At 48.7% G+C, this 20201-nt stretch overlaps 1 protein-coding gene and 1 long non-coding RNA gene across 4 annotated transcripts in view; one reads left to right on the forward strand and one right to left on the reverse strand.

Moving 5' to 3' along the window:
- Positions 1-20201, reverse strand: part of LOC138769683 (uncharacterized) — a 50091-nt gene that overhangs the window by 12428 nt on the left and 17462 nt on the right. Inside the window, exon 2 of the long non-coding RNA XR_011359282.1 lies at positions 6555-6729. This is a non-coding gene — a long non-coding RNA (uncharacterized lncRNA). The remainder of the gene's footprint in view (positions 1-6554; positions 6730-20201) is intronic.
- UBE4B (ubiquitination factor E4B) overlaps positions 12057-20201 on the forward strand; it is a 49112-nt gene continuing 40967 nt past the window's right edge. Inside the window, exon 1 of one of the 3 annotated variants that reach the window (XM_069948288.1) lies at positions 12057-12496. In XM_069948288.1, coding sequence (XP_069804389.1) covers positions 12473-12496 — 24 coding nt within the window. In that variant the 5' untranslated portion in view covers positions 12057-12472. The remainder of the gene's footprint in view (positions 12497-20201) is intronic. The other 2 variants (XM_069948289.1, XM_069948290.1) reach the window with 2 other exon arrangements.

Genomic DNA, 20201 nt, shown 5'->3' on the forward strand with positions numbered 1-20201 from the left:
TTCCTGAGCGGAACAAGCCGTGGACAATTTATGTGTAAAGATGCATGCTTTCAGCCTGTCCTCTGGGGTGATTATGGCCGACAAGTCCTTTTCCCATGCGGCCCAGAACGCAGGGGGGTCATCCTCCCCGTCCTGCTGAAGGAGGCGGTATATCACAGAGATGGAGTGCTCAGGAGGAGAGTCCAAAAGGAACAGGGATTCAAAGGAAGTAGGGGTAGAAGATACAGAGCTGTGGCCCCCACGAGGGCCAAGGTACGAGCTAAGCTGAGAATATTCGAGCCAAGATAGGTTGGTGGAACCGGCACGCGTCTGCAAATCCCCAAGGGGGGGTAGGGGGTTGCCCTCAAGCACTACTCCAAGGCTAGGGTTGTCCCTGGCCTTCCAGAGCAAAAACGTGTCCTTCCTGTACGCCGGGGGGAAGTCAGGATTATGGAATAAAGGAGTGAGCGGGCTGAAGGGTCTGGACAAAATGTTACTACGTACCAGACGACGCCATAGGGTAACCGCCACCCTCGGTAAGAGGGAGTCCGCAGAGAACGGGGAGGGGACGGAAAGGGGGAGCCAAGAGACATTAGACAGGGGGTAAGGGACCTCTTGTTGATCAAGCCTGACCCATTGCTTTGAAGCAGCATTGTACCTCCAATCCAGCAGGCGCTGAAGGACCGCAGCCCTGTGATACATGCGAAGGTCGGGTAATCCCACCCCCCCGTCCGACTTATGCCTAGACAGTGTGGCATATTTGATCCTTGGGCGTGAACTGTTCCAGATAAACTTGAGGAATGCTGTACGCAGTTGGCGAAAAAAAATGGCGGGAGGCATGATAGGGATAGTCTGGAATATGTATAGGAACCTGGGAAGGATGTCCATTTTTATGACATTGATTCTACCAAACCAGGATAGGGGTCTCTTATTATAAGTCAGGAGGTCCTTTAGTGTGCGGACTAAGAGGGGTTGGTAGTTAAGAGAATACAGGCGGGAAAGGTCAGCAGACACATTTACTCCAAGGTAAGTGAGATGGTCCCTGCGCCATTTAAAGGGGAAATTTTGCGCGATGGAGGAGGCAGTATTGGTAGGGAGGGAAATGTTCAGCACTTCAGATTTTGTGTAGTTTACCTTAAAGTTAGACACCTTACTAAAACGTTGGAACTCAGAAATAATAGACGGGAAGGAGACATGAGGTTGGGTAACACACAGGAGGAGGTCATCTGCATATAGGGCGGCCTTATACTGGGTCCCCTGCAGCGAGAGCCCGTGGATGCTAGGGTTGTCTCGTATGGCTGTCGCTAGGTGCTCCATAACCAAAACATACAGGAGGGGGGATAAAGGGCACCCCTGTCTTGTGCCGTTGGATACAGAAATAGGAGCAGATAATGCCCCATTGACCCGCACTCTTGCCGTGGGACCCGCGTACAACGACAGGATTCTGCTGAGGAAGCGAGGGCCAACACCAACCTGCCGCAAAGCGGCCTGGAGAAAACCCCAATGAACCCGATCAAAGGCCTTCTCTGCGTCTACCGAGAGGAGGCAGAATGGTAAGGCCCGGGATTTGGCCTTTGCTATGAGAGCCAGAATCTTGTTGGTGTTGTCCCTCGCCTCCCGCCCCTGTACAAATCCAACTTGGTCCGTGTGCGTAATCCCAGGCAAGAGCGGTGTCAGGCGGTTGGCTAAGGTTTTGGAGAACAATTTAATATCGACATTAATAAGCGATATGGGTCTGTAATTGGTAACCTGTGTGTGGTCCTTACCCGGTTTAGGCAAGACACTAATATGAGCCTCCAGGGATTGAGGCACCCAGCAAGAGCCATCCGAGACAGAATTGAATACTTTCATCATAAAGGGAGTGAGAAGACTACTAAAGGTTTTGTAAAAGGAGGGGGTGAATCCGTCAGGGCCAGGGCATTTACCGGCTGGGGTGTTCTTAATGGCAAACCGTATTTCCTGCTCCGATATGTCCTCCTCTAGTGTCTCCACCTCCTCTGAGTTCAGCACAGGTAGGGCCGTGTCAGAGATATAGTCCTGAATATCAGGGGAGACCACATCCGTAGCTACATGGGTGGGGGAAATGTTATAGAGCTGAGAATAGTAGGCGTGGAAAGCACTAAGAATATCTGCCGGGTTTTGGGAGTCCGTACCATCGGGTCGTTGGATACGCGGTATGTAGGCATGTCCCTGCCGCGGATGTATGAGGCGAGCTAATGGACGTCCACACTTATCGGAGTGGTCATAAAGAAAGCGGCGATACTGCAGACGTTGGTAGGTATATTTCTGATCTAGAAGTGCCTTCAAATCGTCTTTCAGTTTGACCAGTTCCGCATAAGTGGTGGAGGAAAGTGTGCGTTTATGTGAAGTTTCCAACGTATGTATACGTTGGAGAAGGGAGGCAATTTTAGAGGCCTTATCGCGCTTCAGTCTTGTGCCATGCTTTATGAATGTGCCGCGCAAAACGCATTTCATAGCCTCCCACTGTGTGGGAAGTGGAGTGGAGTCAGAGGCGTGTGTGTGGAGAAAAGATGCAATGGTCTTTTCAATGTCAGCCACACAGGCCAGATCTTTCAGGAGGTGTTCATTAAGCTTCCAGGACCAAGAAGGGTTGATATGATTAGGGAGTGAAAGAGAAAGATAGATGGGGGCATGGTCGGAAAATAGAATGTCGCCCACAGAAGCGGATGGTTGCCAGGTCAGGGCATGCTGGCTAATCAGGAAATAGTCTATGCGACTATAGGACATGTGCGAAGGGGAGTAGTATGTATAATCTCTACCTTGGGGATGCAGAGCGCGCCATACGTCCACCAACTGAAGTCCATGCAGATCGCGTTTAAGAGCGCGTAGCCGTCGTGGGGGGACAGCGCACCTACCAGCAGACGTGTCCATAATCGGATCCAAGGGGAGATTGAAGTCTCCTCCAATGAGCAGAATCCCCTCTGTGAATTGAGAAAGAACGGTTAGAAAGGCACGACAGGCAATAGTCTGGTTCAGGTTGGGAGAATACCAGTTGGCAATCGTGTATGTGACAGAGCCTATCTTCAGTTTTAGGATCAAATATCTCCCTTGTTCATCTATGCGGGAGTCAAGGATGGTACCTGGCAAAGATCTATGTAGGGCGATGGAGACCCCCCGAGCCCGGGCATCCGGATTCGGGCTATGGTACCATTGGGTGTAGTATTTATCCCTAATGGCTGGAACGTGCTGACTTTTAAAGTGAGTTTCCTGTAACAGTATTACCTGCATTTTCTTTTTATGCATATGATACAGTATTTGTGACCTCTTCTGGGGTGTATTGAATCCCCGTACATTTAGTGAACAAATATTTAAGGTCGACATCCCTGGTCAGGGCAAGGGGAGGGCGGAGGAAGGGTAAAGTGAGAGGAAAGGATGGGGGGTAGCTAGGAAAGGAAGGGGGGAACAGAGACGAGGAAAAGCAGGGAGAAAAAGTGAGGGAAGGGAGGGGGGAAAGGGGGAAGAAATAAAAGCAAGTGGAAAAACCCAAACAGGAGGAGGGTAAGCTCCACAGAGGGGGAAGGTAGAGTGGAACCAAACTACTCGTGTACCCTAGAGGTACGGATCCCTGTAAGAACGGGACTGACCAGGTGGGAGTGCTCCCCCCGGTCCCCCATAACCCAATGTCATAACGTGAAAGAACGACCAACCTAAAACCCTATAACAGTACTCCAGTCCCCCCCCCCCCTCTAAACTGCATAGTATGACAAATAGTCCCCTTGGCAGATGACAAATTGTAATAAAACAAAAACATGGTGGTGACGATACCCTCGTCCAGGCGCCAGACCCCACACCCAGACTATCCCAAATGCGGGAGGCCCTGAAGGCATACTCTACAAGCTATATATGTAGGGGGTCGGCACGTGGAAGAGGGAGCGTCAGCATAAAATAGATACCACAGAATAGATACATAACCAGAACCTAACCGTGAGTCTAGCCAAGGGCATAACGTATGGGGGGGGCGTAGACAGTTAGTGAAAAGACTTAAGGCACAAATATAAGACAACTAAGCCGAGGGAGGACTTTGTCTCGGAGAAGAGGTAGGACCCCTCTGTTGCGGAGGGTGGGTGTTCCTCCTGGTGCCACCTCTTCTTCTCCTCGAGGACCGCTGCGGCCGCGGCGGAAGGGCGATCGGAGGGCCAGTGGGGAGTTCCGGCCAATCCTGGATCGTGATCTCTGGAAGATCAAGGGCTTCCCGAAAGCGTACTAAGTCTCGGGGATGGCTTAGAGAGAGACCCCGACCATCTCTCCGCACCTGTAGACGAAACGGGAATCCCCAAGAGTAGGCAATATTGCGGCTGCGAAGAACCTCCAACAGGGGGCGGAACGCTCTGCGTTTTTGTAAGGTGAGGCGGGAGAGATCAGGGAGTATTTGTATGTCCCGGCCATCATACCGAATAGGACCCGCATCTCTCAATTTGAATAGGATAGCCTCCTTCTGCTGATAACGGTGCACTCTACATATGACATCCCTAGGGTTAGCCGGGTCGGAGGACCGGGGCCCTAAGGATCTGTGGGCTCTGTCCAATTCCAACCGTGCGTCCGGTGAAGCGCCTAGAACAAAGTTGAAGAGAGATTGCAAGGTAGAGTCCAGGTCTCGTGGCGCAACCGACTCAGGTAAACCCCGCACTCTCAAATTATTCCGACGCCCCCTGTTCTCCAGATCGTCCAGGGCATCGTAGAGGAGTTGTAATTGGTAAGAGTGTTCAGAAAGGAGGTGGTCGTGGTCAGTGGCTCTAGTGGATAATGCATCCGTCACGTTGACATTAGCGGTCACCTGTTGCTCAAGAAGCTGGACGTCAGTCCGTAAGGTAGTAATATCAGCCCTGCAAGAAGTCTCAAGGCGAGTAACAAACGCCTCCATATCATTCTTCGTAGGAATGGTGTGTAGGTGAGCCCGGAGGTCCTTTAATTCCCTGAGGACATCCAGGAAAGAAGTCTCCATCTGAGACGGACAGGCCTGTCCTGGTACCTGTGCCCCTGCCCGAGCAGTCATATCAGGGGGGTTGAGGGGGGAAACAGGCAGAGAAGGGCAACGGTCCCCCACCAGGACGTCTAACAACAGGACCTGGTCCTCCTGGTCACCAAAGAGTTCCTGGCTACACTCCGGAGGGGGTGTCAGAACGCTTTCCACTGAAGATGCAGAGCGCAGCGGAGAGGAGGAGATAGAGGCCTGCGGCCTAGGGAACAATAATCCATCCACTGAGTGGGGCATAGGGGGGATAACCTGCCCTTGCGGGGCTGTGGAGTCCCCTGCTGCTCCCTGAGGGATATTGTGAGGGGCCCAGTTATTCTCCTCGGCGGCAACGTCCGCAGACAGCCCAGAGCACTGGCTGAGTATCAATACACCCTCACCTTCTGTGGCGTGCACCTGGGCCCTAACCACGCTAGCATAGGTGGCCCCTGTGAATGCTGGTTGTGCAGGCCGGAGGGGGGGTTAATCCTCATCGTCCGAGGCCCACCGCACGCACTCACCCCCAACGTTCATCTGGTGGCCCGGGGAAGGTGGGAGAGGCGTGATGGCGTCAGATTGTGCCGGGGAGGGAGCCGGGTCCCCAGAGGATAGTGCGGGCAAGATGGCGGCCGCGCCACGTGGGGAGGAGGCTATGGGGGCTAAAGTGCCTACCGGAGCCGATCGCAGTGTCCGTACGGCCTCCAGTCTGCCAGCGGGTGTTCCGGCTGTATCGGAGACGGGCTGTGAACCCCCGGCCTCGGGGTGAGGTGCTGCGGCCGGAGCAGGTAATCCGGTTAGGGCGGCTGGCGGCGCCATTACTGCAGGAGGCGGCTGCGAACCCCGAGAGGGAAAGAAGCTGGTGATGTCTTGATTAGCCGGCACCGGAGCAGTGGAGGGGTGCTTCCTGGTGTTCTGCTTCCCCCTCATCGTTCCAGAAGGCAGGTGGTCGTTCTGGGAGCTGTGTTAGGTGGGTTTGTGAGGAGACCGGGCAGGAGCTCTGAACACACGCGTCCTCACTCCTCCATAGCCAGGCCCCGCCCCCCCGACTTGAGATTTTTTAATAGAAGTAAATTACAAATCTATATAACTTTCTGACACCAGTTGAAAAAGCTTTTTGCTGGACAATCCCTTTAACCTTGCAGAGGGATCCCAGCCCCATTTTCTACTAGCAGTATTCCTGACTTGTAGCCAAGTATATTATTCACTTGTTTGTAATTTTTTTTTTCTAATTAGTATGCTATATCTATTTGCTTAGATATTATGTGTACCTAATGATTTGCGCATCTTAGAAACCTTTAAAAAAAAATTGCCACAGATCTTGCCACAATCAATGTTCCAAACTATATCATAAAGCCATGGGTATAGCTGGATTTTTGCCATATATGAGAAATGTGTGGGCACACCCTGAAGGGGAAAGGCATCTGGTGCACTAAGAAACAAAAGCCATAATTAAAAAAAAGAACACACAAAATAAAATTGCCCAATAGACTCCTGCTTGTTGATGGTCGCCTTGTCCCACCAGATTTCCTCAGACTGTACTCTGGGCAAACATAGTAAATAAGTGAAAGCAGCAGCTGCTGTCCTCTCCCCAGCACACATATACCTCTCCTGTGTCCTCATGTTTATGAACTCAGATTCCAGGAACGTCTCCGGCTGAAGATCTTATCCAGATGTAGGATGCAGCACAGCAAACTGAGCTGCTGGTGACGGAGCTTTTTCTGGCCACTTTACTGACTTTCATAGGTTGTCACTTTCTGTGATTTTTGTTGAATGTTTTCCTGTTTGCAGAGTAAAGAACAGGATGGGGTTAGGTGTGATGAGTCAGCAGTCCTGGGGCTGGGATTTACCTCTTGTTCATAGAATCAGTGGATTTCTACTCCAATATCACTGAGAAATTTTATTAGATATACATTAAAACTGTCCGGAACGTTCTCAAAAGGCAGAAGAGGTGTGAGATCACTAATATTGGTGCCACAAAGGCCTCAATATAATGCAATCAGCTAGGCAATTATATCGACTAGGTGTAAACCATGTAAATGATGGCTGTATTAGGCAAAATATTGTGGCAGCTCTACTTATTTATATTTAGGCCTGGTCTCCTGAAGGCTGCTATATAACAGCTACACTTATATCCAGATCTGGTTTCCTAAAGGCTGCTATATAACAGCTATACTTACTTGTATCCAGGTCCAGTCTCCTGAAGGCTGCTATATAACAACTATACTTACTGTATCCAGGTCCAGTCTCCTCAAGGCAGCTATATAACAGCTATACTTACTTGTATCCAGGTCCAGTCTCCTGAAGGCTACTATATAACAGCTATACTTACTGTATCCAGGTCCAGTCTCCTGAAGGCAGCTATAAAACAGCTACACTTACTTGTATCCAGGTCCAGTCTCCTGAAGGCTACTATATAACAGCTATACTTACTGTATCCAGGTCCAGTCTCCTGAAGGCAGCTATATAACATCTTTACTTACTGTATCCAGGTCCAGTCTCCTGAAGGCAGCTAAATAATAGCTATTGTTACCGTATCCAGGTCCAGTCTCCTGAAGGCAGCTATATAACAGCTATACTTACTGTATCCAGGTCCAGTCTCCTGAAGGCAGCTATATAACAGCTATACTTACTGTATCCAGGTCCAGTCTCCTAAAGGCAGCTATATAACAGCTATAATTACTGTATCCAGGTCCAGTCTCCAACCCCCCCCCCCCCCTCTCCCCGTGGCCCCTCCTGCACTTACCGACTCGCTGCCGGAGCGTGTAATAGCGCCAGGAGCGAGCGGGGAACAAGGAGCAAATTAGCGCTGACAGCTCCTCACAGTCACCCTGTGTAATAGGGTAATTCTCCTCCTGTTATTGCTGGAGTTTCCCTTTTCCTATATAATCTGTATAACATAAGGATATACCACTGTGATAGAGATCAGACGGTGCTTATTGGCAGCTACAAAATCCAGTGTTCAGAAGGCAAATCACAGCTTGGACTTTGCTCCTCTCGGGAGATAGCTTACAGAGGTGGGGGTGGGGTAGCTAGTGAAGTCCCTGGGGTGCTGACCGTATGTTACCTGTTAAATCAAAGACAGGTTGCCTTCTAATACTGTTAGGGCCCTATTACAAGGGACGATTGTCGTGTAAAAAATCGTTATATCATTCGAATTTAAACAATAATCGTTCTGTGTAATTGCAGGCAACGATCGAAAAATCGCTTGTATGTCATTGATCGTTGATTTAGATCTAAACCTAAAATAATCGTTAATCGTTCGCTGTAATTCCACATTCGTTTGCTCACGTTCCGCATTTTTTCACTAATCGTTCAGTGTAATTGCACATTGTTCATTGTTTTGCTGGGATCAGAAGGAATAAACAATCTTAGTAACGATCGCAATAACGATCGTAATAATGATCACGATTATCGTTCTGTGAAATTTGGAGAACGATTTCAGGTTAATGATAAATAATCTCGTTTGCAATCGTTTATCGTTAATCATTAAAAATCGCTCCGTGTAATAGGACCCTTACAGTCTTGTATAATACGCCATAGGCTGTATCCATGTTTTCCCGGACTCACTAGGACTGCATCAAACTTCTTCAGCCACCGGGAGTCAATTGCCGAATGATCGGGCTCAAGCATGCTAGAAGACCACAGCAATGTTGGCGTACACTGCAAATCTGGCAAGAGACTGGTAAACCCTCATCTATCATGGGCGGATGGGATTGTGTATTTTACGCAAAAGATTTCCTATAATCCTGCTATGGTTATCTCTATGGAAATAAAACTTTTGCTTTTACTTCCAAACTTATAGCTCCATGTGACATCTCAAGCTGTTTGCACAATTTATATCTCCTCAATAGCAGTCAGTATAAATGTTACATGACAGTGTGAATTTCCTCAGAAATCTATAGTGGACAACAATCCACTGCAGGTTCTGGGTGAAGGTTATTGACTATTAAGTATTGCAATCTTTGCTCATGTCAATGGTAGTGAAATGCCCATTCCTCCCTGCTCACATACAGGAAACAGATCTCGTCGCCCCCAACCCTGACTTTCTTTACACAATCTCTACACCAACTTCCCTATTACTTGCACCACAGAACCTTTGCTGTGTTGCATGGCACTTACAGAACCTTTGATGGGATCAGCAAGGTCGCCTTGTGCAAGTGCAACTGCAGTTTAGCTGGTGTAGGGCAGTTCCATATGCAGGACTTTTGATGACATCAGAGGTCCTGTGTAATGCTGCTGGACAAAACTAACCAGCAGAGGCGGTGCTGTCCTGTCAGCGCCTCTGCTCATCCTGGGGCTGCTACTGTCTTCCAGCGTCTTCTTCCTCCTTCTGTTGCAATAACACTTCTGGCCAATAGGGTGCGCATGTGGCCAACTGCTCTTGATTTATAGAGGCAGCTTGCCTCCTCGTAATGCCGTCTGCCAATCCAGAGCTTCCTGCACCTATTTAAACTAGTTCCACCTACCCCTCCCTGCCTGAGTGTTGTTGCATTCCAGCACACATAACAAAGGTGTTCATCTGCTTTTCCAACTAAACTCCCATATATCCTGACCTGTTCCTTTTCTCTATATTATGCTTTCTGTCTGACCTTTGTCTGTACTGCCTGGCTCTCCCGTTGCTGACTCAAATTGCCTGACCTGTTTTGAAGCAGCCTGCCATGACCCTTCACCTGTCTGCCTACGATTCTTGTCTTGTCCCTGGTACTACACTGACTCTCACGCTGGTGACCCAGCTTGCTGACCACATATACTCGGCCTGTTCCCCGATGCCTTGCATTAATTGTAATTTGTAATTTGCTAACATACATACAGTGCAAGATCGGTGGTGGTCGCCTTGAGCCCTTCCGTTTTTGCAGAAAAATTGGTATGGTCCCCTGGCAGCAGTAATGTTAGTACTACCCTGATGCTGGCCCTGATTCCAATGTCTCTGTAACACCCATTAACGTCTTTGGGAATTAATTGGATTTTCCAGGAAAACCGAAATGCTAATCCCACACCTTCCTGTACACTAAAACAGCAAATGCCCACATACTCACCTCACCTGGTCCCCTGGCACTGCAGCTGTAATATCTTCTGGTCCTTCTTTTAATGATGCCCCCAGTCAATTGCAGATTAGAGAAGAGGAGTGGGTGTTATCGAAAGAACCACACAGGAGCAGCAGCTAGGTTAACCAAAAGGAAAAACCTCTTTAGGGTACGTTCACACTTACCGGATCCGCATCGTATTTTCCGCTGTGGATCCGCAGCAGATTTCATTTAAATAACTGAACACAGCATCAAAGCTGCACCATCAAATCTGCTGCGGATCTACTGCAGATCTGCTGCGGATCCTGTAGGTGTGAACGCACCCTTAGGGTATGTTTATACACTGTGTCCAGTGCAGACTGCATACAGCGGATATAGCTGTATAAAATCTGCAGCACATTTGCTACTCATTGATTTTAACAGGTAGCAAAACAGTGGGATGAGTGCAGAGCACCTGGCCCAAATAATGTAAGTTAGGTGGGGATGCATAGCAATAGCACTTACCTCCTCACCTTCAGTAGACCAGACTCCTGTCAATGATAGGAGTCCCTGCTCTGAATTGTGTTTCTTGCTAAAGAGAAGGCAGCTCTTGCATTGAGCCAATGCCATCTTCCCAGTCACCCAGGAATAAGTTAATTTGTAATGCTATGCATGGCCAATTTACCCCTCCCTCGCTGGCATTTGGCCCCAAAATAGTAAGTGGTGATGAATGGCATCACCAGCTAACTCCTTCCTAGCTGAAGGGGCAGGAGGCATGCAATGTGCATCCTAACGTAACTCTTTTGGGGCCAAAACTAAACAGCAAACTATATAGATTACGACGTGGAGAGAAAGGAACGGCTGCACATCCCATCTATGGCTGATACTAATGCCGCTAGGCCTATTTTAAAAATCAACACCAGGGTGTCTGTATACAATTTGATCAAACCATAATAGCCCCGTGTACCACGTGCAGGTCCCCTGCTTCACACGGGTCCCTACGCTAACTCCACAGCGTGTCGGTCAGTGACCGCCAATTCCGCAAAGCATGCACATGCAGGGAAGGGAGGCCACGGAACTATATAGATTATTTCCTTAGGTTGTCCATAGACCTTTAACAACTGATGGACAAACGATCATTCAGTACTCTCTCCTGTCTAGTCCATGTCCTCCCCATACACGGGACGCTTGGCACGACCAGACAATCGTGCGTTCTTTATGGAGAAGGGAGGGGTAAGCTCAGACTGCAATGAATAAAGGTGTCGGGCGGTGATTTTCCATTACACCAACCCCTATCTCCATTGACATCATCTGTTGTAGTTGGTTAAGACCGCACCATACACCTTATACCAATGGATGACCCTAAAGTGTATGGGGACCTTTACTGCCTTCCCCCCTCTATTTGCTGGGCTGAGTGCCCTCAAGGAAACTGCCTATAACAACCCACACTGCTGTTTTTAAAACCCTGCCACCTCCGGCCACCACAACCAGGCCAGACGGTGCAGGGGTCCTTTGTTTAGTGGTCCTAAAGATATATCACCTTAGGCCATGTTCACACAACGTATGTTTTGTATAAATCACAGCCGTTGTTGCAATTTGCTGGGTCACAGAACAGCCGGTGTTTGACAATGTGTGAACATGGCCTTACGTCACATAGTGTAGCCCAGCATCTGCAGTTTGTATGGTGGGGCTCTATAGTACAGAGCCGAGCGACCTCTGTATTCTGTGTACAGGCTCCATCAGACACTGTACAGATAGTCTGCCCCAGAGTCAGCTTTCTTGTTGGCCTGTAAGGTTATAGAAACAACTGTATATGAAATCAAAGGCCTGTGTGTTAAGGCCTAACACACTTATATGGCTGCCATATTGGGACTCCCTACAATGTAGGCTTAGAGGAGCCCTAATACAGTCCTGTGTGTGAGCCCTGACCCAATGTTAAATATATTTGTATCACTGGAGCAATGACTTTCTCTACAGCGAGATAATGGCTGCCGCCCGCCTCCCTGTATTTAGGCCTAGGGCCTGCACAGGAAGGACTAGGCCCCGTTACCATGGACACCAGACTCTTCCCCTGTTGCCAGGCGGCCCCCCTATCTCTGCCGCCTCACACTAGCCTCGCCCCCTCCCTCACATGCCCCGCCTCCCCGCCGAGCTGATTGGTCAGTTCTCTCGTTCTGTGGGCGGCCTCTCCTGATGTCACATGAGCACTCTCGCAAGATGGCCGCCCGGTTGTTTTGATGAATAATCCTGTGTGAAGCGGCGTCAGCCCCGGTGCCCAGGCCGCCTCCTCCGCCTCCCCTCTCGGTGTCCCCCGCTCTTCCCTCTCGTCACTTTACGGCGTCGTAGCGGAGGGCGCGGCGTGTGCGGAGAGCTGTCTACTCCTCGTCATCCAGCATCATTCTCCCCGGACTCCGCCGCAGACAATGCAGCCCTGAAGCCGGAGGCCGACGGCTCTCCCTCCCCCTCCTCCTGCCCCCCGCACGGACCCCGGGCTGCTGTCACCATTAAAAGGAAAAACATGGAGGAGCTGAGCGCTGACGAGGTGAGAGGGGATACAGTGTACCACAGGGGGATGAGATACCGTGTACCACAGGGGGATGAGATACAGTGCACCACAGGGGGGGATGAGATACAGTGCACCACAGGGGGGGATGAGATACAGTGTACCACAGGGGGGGATGAGATACAGTGTACCACAGGGGGGGGTGAGATACAGTGTACCACAGGGGGGGATGAGATACAGTGTACCACAGGGGGGGATGAGATACAGTGTACCACAGGGGGGGATGAGATACAGTGTACCACAGGGGGGGATGAGATACAGTGTACCACAGGGGGGGATGAGATACAGTGTACCACAGGGGGGGATGAGATACAGTGTACCACAGGGGGGGATGAGATACAGTGTACCACAGGGGGGGATGAGATACAGTGTACCACAGGGGGGGATGAGATACAGTGTACCACAGGGGGGGATGAGATACAGTGTACCACAGGGGGGGATGAGATACAGTGTACCACAGGGGGGGATGAGATACAGTGTACCACAGGGGGGGATGAGATACAGTGTACCACAGGGGGGGATGAGATACAGTGTACCACAGGGGGGGATGAGATACAGTGTACCACAGGGGGGGGATGAGATACAGTGTACCACAGGGGGGGGATGAGATACAGTGTACCACAGGGGGGGGATGAGATACAGTGTACCACAGGGGGGGGATGAGATACAGTGTACCACAGGGGGGGGATGAGATACAGTGTACCACAGGGGGGGGATGAGATACAGTGTACCACAGGGGGGGGGATGAGATACAGTGTACCACAGGGGGGGGATGAGATACAGTGTACCACACGGGGGGGATGAGATACAGTGTACCACAGGGGGGGGATGAGATACAGTGTACCACAGGGGGGGGATGAGATACAGTGTACCACAGGGGGGGGATGAGATACAGTGTACCACAGGGGGGGGATGAGATACAGTGTACCACAGGGGGGGGATGAGATACAGTGTACCACAGGGGGGGGATGAGATACAGTGTACCACAGGGGGGGGATGAGATACAGTGTACCACAGGGGGGGGATGAGATACAGTGTACCACAGGGGGGGGATGAGATACAGTGTACCACAGGGGGGGGATGAGATACAGTGTACCACAGGGGGGGGATGAGATACAGTGTACCACAGGGGGGGGATGAGATACAGTGTACCACAGGGGGGGGATGAGATACAGTGTACCACAGGGGGGGGATGAGATACAGTGTACCACAGGGGGGGGATGAGATACAGTGTACCACAGGGGGGGGATGAGATACAGTGTACCACAGGGGGGGGATGAGATACAGTGTACCACAGGGGGGGGGATGAGATACAGTGTACCACAGGGGGGGATGAGATACAGTGTACCACAGGGGGGGGGATGAGATACAGTGTACCACAGGGGGGGGATGAGATACAGTGTACCACGGGGGGGGGAAGAGATACAGTGTACCACAGGGGGGGGATGAGATACAGTGTACCACAGGGGGGGGATGAGATACAGTGTACCACAGGGGGGGGATGAGATACAGTGTACCACAGGAAAGGGGATCGGGGAGTCGTGAGGAGAGGGGATGCAGTGTATCACAGGGAGGTGAGATACAGTGTATCACAGGGGTATGAGATACACTGTAGCCCCCTCCTGTGGTACATTGTATCAGAGCGGAAGAGATACAGTTTATCACAGAAGTAGGGGATAAAGTGTGTAAAAGGGGTTGGGATACAGTGTATCACAGGAAGCGGGGATACAGTGAGGGGAGAGAGGGAGAGAGGGGGTACAGTGTATCACAGGAAGCGGGGATACAGTGAGGGGAGAGAGGGGGTACAGTGTATCACAGGGGATGAGATTCAGTGCATCACAAGGAGGGGATCAAGTGGATCAAAGTGGACTAGCTCCAGCATATTAGATAGCAGAGGGGTTATCATGTATCAAAGGGGATGAGATACAGTGTGTCCCATAGCAGACTGGTTAGTATCAAAGGGGATGAGGTCCAGTATCCCAGGGAAGAGGTGATGCTGCATATCAAAGGGTATATAGCAAAGGGAATACTGTGTTTCATGGGGTGAGGTATGGTGTATCACAGCAGAGGGGATACAGTGTATCACAGGGTGAGGTACGGTGTATCACAGCAGAGGGGATACAGTGTATCACAGGGTGAGGTACGGTGTATAACGGCAGAGGGAATACAGTGTATCACTGGGAGTAGTAATAGTGTATTACGGGATGGAAAATCACTGTGGAGTGAGGATACGTTATATTGCACAGGATCGGGTACACAGTGTATCACTGGGGGGGGGGGGGGGGGAGACTACACATCTTTCTTATATCTGTCGGTTTATACAATGTTCCTTTTGCTCCGGTTTATATGGCGCCTTCTGTTATTGTAGCTATAGGGGGCGCTGTAGTTGTGCTCGTGTCCTTTCCTGTGACCTCTTATCACAATGGTGCCATGGTACAGAGGATATAAGCTATACCCATCTGTGAGGGCCCCCGGGTGTGACCCCTCCTCTCAGACATGGATGTGTGGGTTTTTGATGGGGGGTCTCCCTGCCCCCCCCCCCCCCCCTGATAACAGGGTCGCCATCATTGTATAAGTTGCTACATTAAGACGGTTTGGGGTGTAAGATGCCGGGGGATTCTGCAAGTGTGAACACGTCCAAACAGCTGAGAACCTGAAACAACCTAAGATGTAGCTGCTTTTACAATTCTGCTGGCTTCAGAGCTGTAATCTCCCACTACATAATGTGGCTTCTGTGGTTTGCACTTTGGAAAGTGTCAGCAGGAAACTGTAAAGCTGCCCACACATTAGATAAGTGCTAGAACAGTATGTAACAGGGGAGGGGGGCTCAATAGGCACAGCCTTATGGGGGTCTTCATAATAGTTATACCCAGGATCAGTACAGGATCAGTAATGTAATGTATGTACACAGTGACCTCACCAGCAGAATAGTGAGTGCAGCTCTGGAGTATAATACAGGATGTAACTCAGGATCAGGAATGTATGTACACAGTGACCCCACCAGCAGAATAGTGAGTGCAGCTCTGGAGTATAATACAGGATGTAACTCAGGATCAGTAATATATGTACACAGTGACCTCACCAGCAGAATAGTGAGTGCAGCTCTGGAGTATAATACAAGATGTAACTCAGGATCAGTAATATATGTACACAGTGACCCCACCAGCAGAATAGTGAGTGCATGTGTGTGCAGATTGTATATTCACCGCTGTAGGATATCTCTATCATAGGTATTTGCCATCTCATAATGGGAGACCATGTGCCGACACCCCCTTACATCTAAAAAATGAGGGGGTGCCTCTGCAACCCCCCATATACACAGTCCTACATGTATAGGCATTGCTCCCTCTACTGGTCACCCACTAGCACTGCCCCATCCCGCTGAATGCGTTGCCATCGGGTGGCACAGGACTGTGTGATCCTGCTCCCATAGACACATGACACCATAGATGAAGAATGTTAATGTCCTGTAATTTACCTATATTGCCTGTAGGAAGCTTTTACATTGATGTTTAGTAGTTGCTGGATGTGTGCAGTGCGCTCGTTCCTGTCGGTGTTTTTCCATACGTGTGTCAGACAGGAGGACTATTGTGTTGGTAGCTGCCGCCTCTCTGTATAGTAAACCCTGAGTCACACAATAAATGGATGGAGAGGATTCCAGGATCACACGATGACCGACAACATGACCTACTTCACTGTCTCCTCACCTGCACATCCATTATAGAAATTTTTATTGCAAGTTGAAGGGGGAGTTCAGCAAAAAAAAAATAATAATTCTTTCAAATAAACTGATGTCAGAAAGTTATATAGGTTTATAATTTACTTCTATTTAAAAAGCTCTGGTCTTCCAGTACTTATCAGCTGCAGTACGTCCTTTCTGAAGTGGTATATTCTCTCCAGTCTGACACAGTGCTCTCTGCTGCCTCCTCTGTCCATGTCAGGAACTGTCCAGAGCAGGAGAGATTTTCTATAGGGATTTGCTGCTGCTCTGGACAGTTCCTGACATGGACAGAGGTGGCAGCAGAGAGCACTGTCAGACTGGAGAGAATATACCACTTCCTGCAGGACATACAGCAGCTGATAAGTACTGGAAGAATGGAGATTTTCCTCTAGAAAACAGCTCCACCCTTGTCCTCAGTTTGTGTGCGATGTGCTGCTCAGTTCTATTTAAGGTATAGTGCGACGCTACACATTTATTCACTAAATAACACACATAAAGTTGTATAACTTTGTAATGTGTGTTAAGTGATTGCCCCCTTCCCTGTGTTCCCCCCTCCCCCGGAAGTGTGGTGCATTATACTCATGTAATTACTGTCTACCCCGGCTGCCATCTTGGCACAATGATGTAATCTTTAGGAGGCCGGCCGGACCGCTCCAGCCCTCCCTCATGCCGGCCCCCCTCCAGCACGTCATCAGCTGCTCAGTTGCAATTGGCTGAGCATAACTATGCATTATACTTACTCCATTGCTGTCGACCCCAGCCGCCATCTTGGGACAATGACGTAATCTTCAGACGGTTGGGGTCGACAGCAATGAAGTAAGCATAATGCACCACACTTCCGGGGTGGGGGGAACACAGGGAAGGGGGCCATTCACTTAAATAACACAAATAACACACATTACGAAGTTGTATAACTTTGTAATGTGTGTTATTTAGTGAATAAATGTGTAGCGTAGCACTACCCCTTTAAATGAATGGAGCTGAATTGTAATACCACACACAACCTGAGGACAAGGGGTTAGGCTGTTTTTGCAGGAAAGTAGCCGTGCCCTTTCTAATTCTTGATAACACCTTTAAGGTCCTTTCTCATGGCATTTGTTCACAAGGTGCGATAATTGTTGTGGCCGTGGCCCATTTTAAGGTGTTCTCCGGCAATTAAAAAAAAATAAAATAAATTAACTGGTGTCAGAAAGTGACAGAGATTTGTAATTTACTTCTACTTAAAAAATCTCCAGTTTCCCAGTATTTATCAGCTGCTGTATGTCCTGCAGAAAGTGGTGTATTCTTTCCAGTCTGACACAGTGCTCTCTGCTGCCACCTTTGTCCATGTCAGGAACTGTCCAGAGCAGGAGAGGTTTTCTATGGCCTTATGCACACGTTCAGTATTTTTTTTCTGGTCCTGAAACAACCCGTAAGAAATTGCGGATTGGACATCCGTATTCTATCAGTATTCCATCCCTATTTCCGTAATTCCATTTTTTTTACTACTCATTGCTTTTCAATGCACTTCATCCGTATTTTTTTGCTTAAATACGGATGCCAACATGTTACAATCCGTAAACGATCCGTAACCAATTGATTTCAATGAGAGGATCCGCAAAAAAAATGGGTCCGCACCGGGGCCGCACTAGGACATGTCCTTTTTTTTTTTTTTTTTTTTTTTACGGATTGATTTTCATCCATTTCTGATACTGATCGTGTGAATAGCCCAATAGACTTCAAAGTGCACTAACTCGGATACGGAAATACGGATCCGTAAATTACGGAACGTGTGAATAAGGCCTATGGGGATTTGCTGCTGCTTTAGACAGTTCCTGACATGGACAGAGGTGGCAGCAGAGAGCACTGTGTCAGACTGGAAAGAATACACCACTTCCTGCAGGACTTTCAACAGCTGATAAGTGCTGGAAGACTGGAGATTTTTAATAGAAGTAAATAAATCTATTTAACTTTCTGACACGAGTTGAGTTGAAAGAAAATATTTTCATCGGAGCACCCCTTTAACGCATTGTTGATGGTCTCAGCTCACCTGGTTAATGATGCATTTAATGGGCCGTGCAAAAGATACAACATGGCCCTTAGTAAATACCTCCCCCCCCCCATCTGTACCATGTGTTTTATATCTCACTATAGGTTTTTTTTTTTTTATAGAACATCTGTTTGAGGTGATATAATATCTGCCGTCCAGGTCTTGTGCAATGCAGAGAGCGGTGATACAGCAGGTTGTGTGCACTCCGGAATTCACATCTTTATATAGGACCCGGCTTATTCCAGAATCTATTAACCCAGAGATGTCAGATTTGTGGACCTCCAGCTGTGTCAAAACTACAATTCCCATCATGCCTGGACAGTCATTTGGCTGTCCAGGCATGATGGGAATTGTAGTTTTGCAACAGCTGGAGGGCTGCAGGTTCCCCATCCCAGTTCTATATGTATGTCATGTACTGTGTGAAATATCACATCACGTTGCCCATTTTTCTTGTGGAAATGCTGCCATCTTGGCTTCTACTACCGGAACCTGAATGACATGCCGGCATGAATCACAAGTCTTATCCTTGGTGGAGCTAATCTCCATTGATCATTTTGGCTCCTGTTCACACTGGGGTCTTTCTTGGATCCTAAAGCTGATGGAAAACAGGCAGACCTCCCCCCTTACAGTAGCCATGACACTTGTGAACAGAGCCATAGTAACAATCATCTCTTCCTGCTGGATCTCTGATTACATAAATCCAGAATATCTTTCTTAAAGGACTTCCTACACCTTAGGGAGCGGGCTGTTTGGCTGCCAGCTGTTCCTCCTCGCTCCCCCCATATACACCTTATTGGATCAGCTGAGAATACATGTACAGAGAGCGGAATAAGCTGCTACCAGACATCTCTTATTTCCCATGAGGACAAAGGATTGGATGCAGTTTGTCCTATTCTCCTTTCATCTGATGTTAAAGGGGTACTCTGGCAAAATCTTTTTCTTTTAAATCAGCTGGTTTTAGAAAGTTATACAGATTTGAAATTTTCTTCTATTTAAAAATCTCCAGTCTTCCAGTACTTATCAGCTGCTGTATGTCATGCAGGAAGTGGTGTATTCTCTCTAGTTTGACACTGTGCTCTCTGCTGCCACCTCTGTCCATGTCAGGAACTGTCCAGAGCAGCAGCAAATCCCCATAGAAAACCTCTCCTGCTCTGGACAGTTCCTGACATGGACAGAGGTGGCAGCAGAGAGCACTGTGTTAGATTGGAAAGAATACACCACTTCCTGCAGGACATACAGCAGCTGATAGTTACTGAGAGACTAGAGATTGTTAAATAGTAGTATATTACAAATCTGTATAACTTTCTGATGTTTGTTTTGAAAAAACAAACAAAAAAAACAAGTTTTACGTCAGAATACCCCTTTAATAGATCCTCAAAATGCATTTGCCCAACTGTGAGTTGCAGACCATGCATGCAGCTGCGAAACTGTGCATCCTTTTTTGCAGATGGTAGTTTCGACAGTCTCCTATGATCGGCCATAGAGTCCACAGCCAGAGCCGCGTCAGTGATGTATGAAATAAAGTGCCACACCGCTATCACATTACGTGCGAGAAATAGCACAAAGATTCACCAAGTATACCCTGACTATATACATTTTATTTGTGGAAATTAGAGATTGCAGTCATGTGGCTGTGTAGTGAGTGGCCTCAGCCCTTCTGAATGGCGGCCATGACGTCTCTGTGGACCTTGGATTCTGTGTTTGGGAACTCGATGTTCCTCTAGTGTTGTGTATAATGCAGCTTCTATAGTATGCACCAAATGTGAGGAACGGGGCGGTGGGAGCAGGAACTTCACGGCCATGAATATAAAGAGGTCTCTGAACAAAAACCATGTTCTTTCTGCACACAAGTAGTGCTGAGCCATAATATGGCACCTATAGTATATAATATATCGCACCTATAGTATATAATATATCGCACCTATAGTATATAA

This window comes from Dendropsophus ebraccatus, chromosome 12 (genome assembly GCF_027789765.1).
Source record: "Dendropsophus ebraccatus isolate aDenEbr1 chromosome 12, aDenEbr1.pat, whole genome shotgun sequence".
NCBI lineage: Eukaryota > Metazoa > Chordata > Amphibia > Anura > Hylidae > Dendropsophus > Dendropsophus ebraccatus.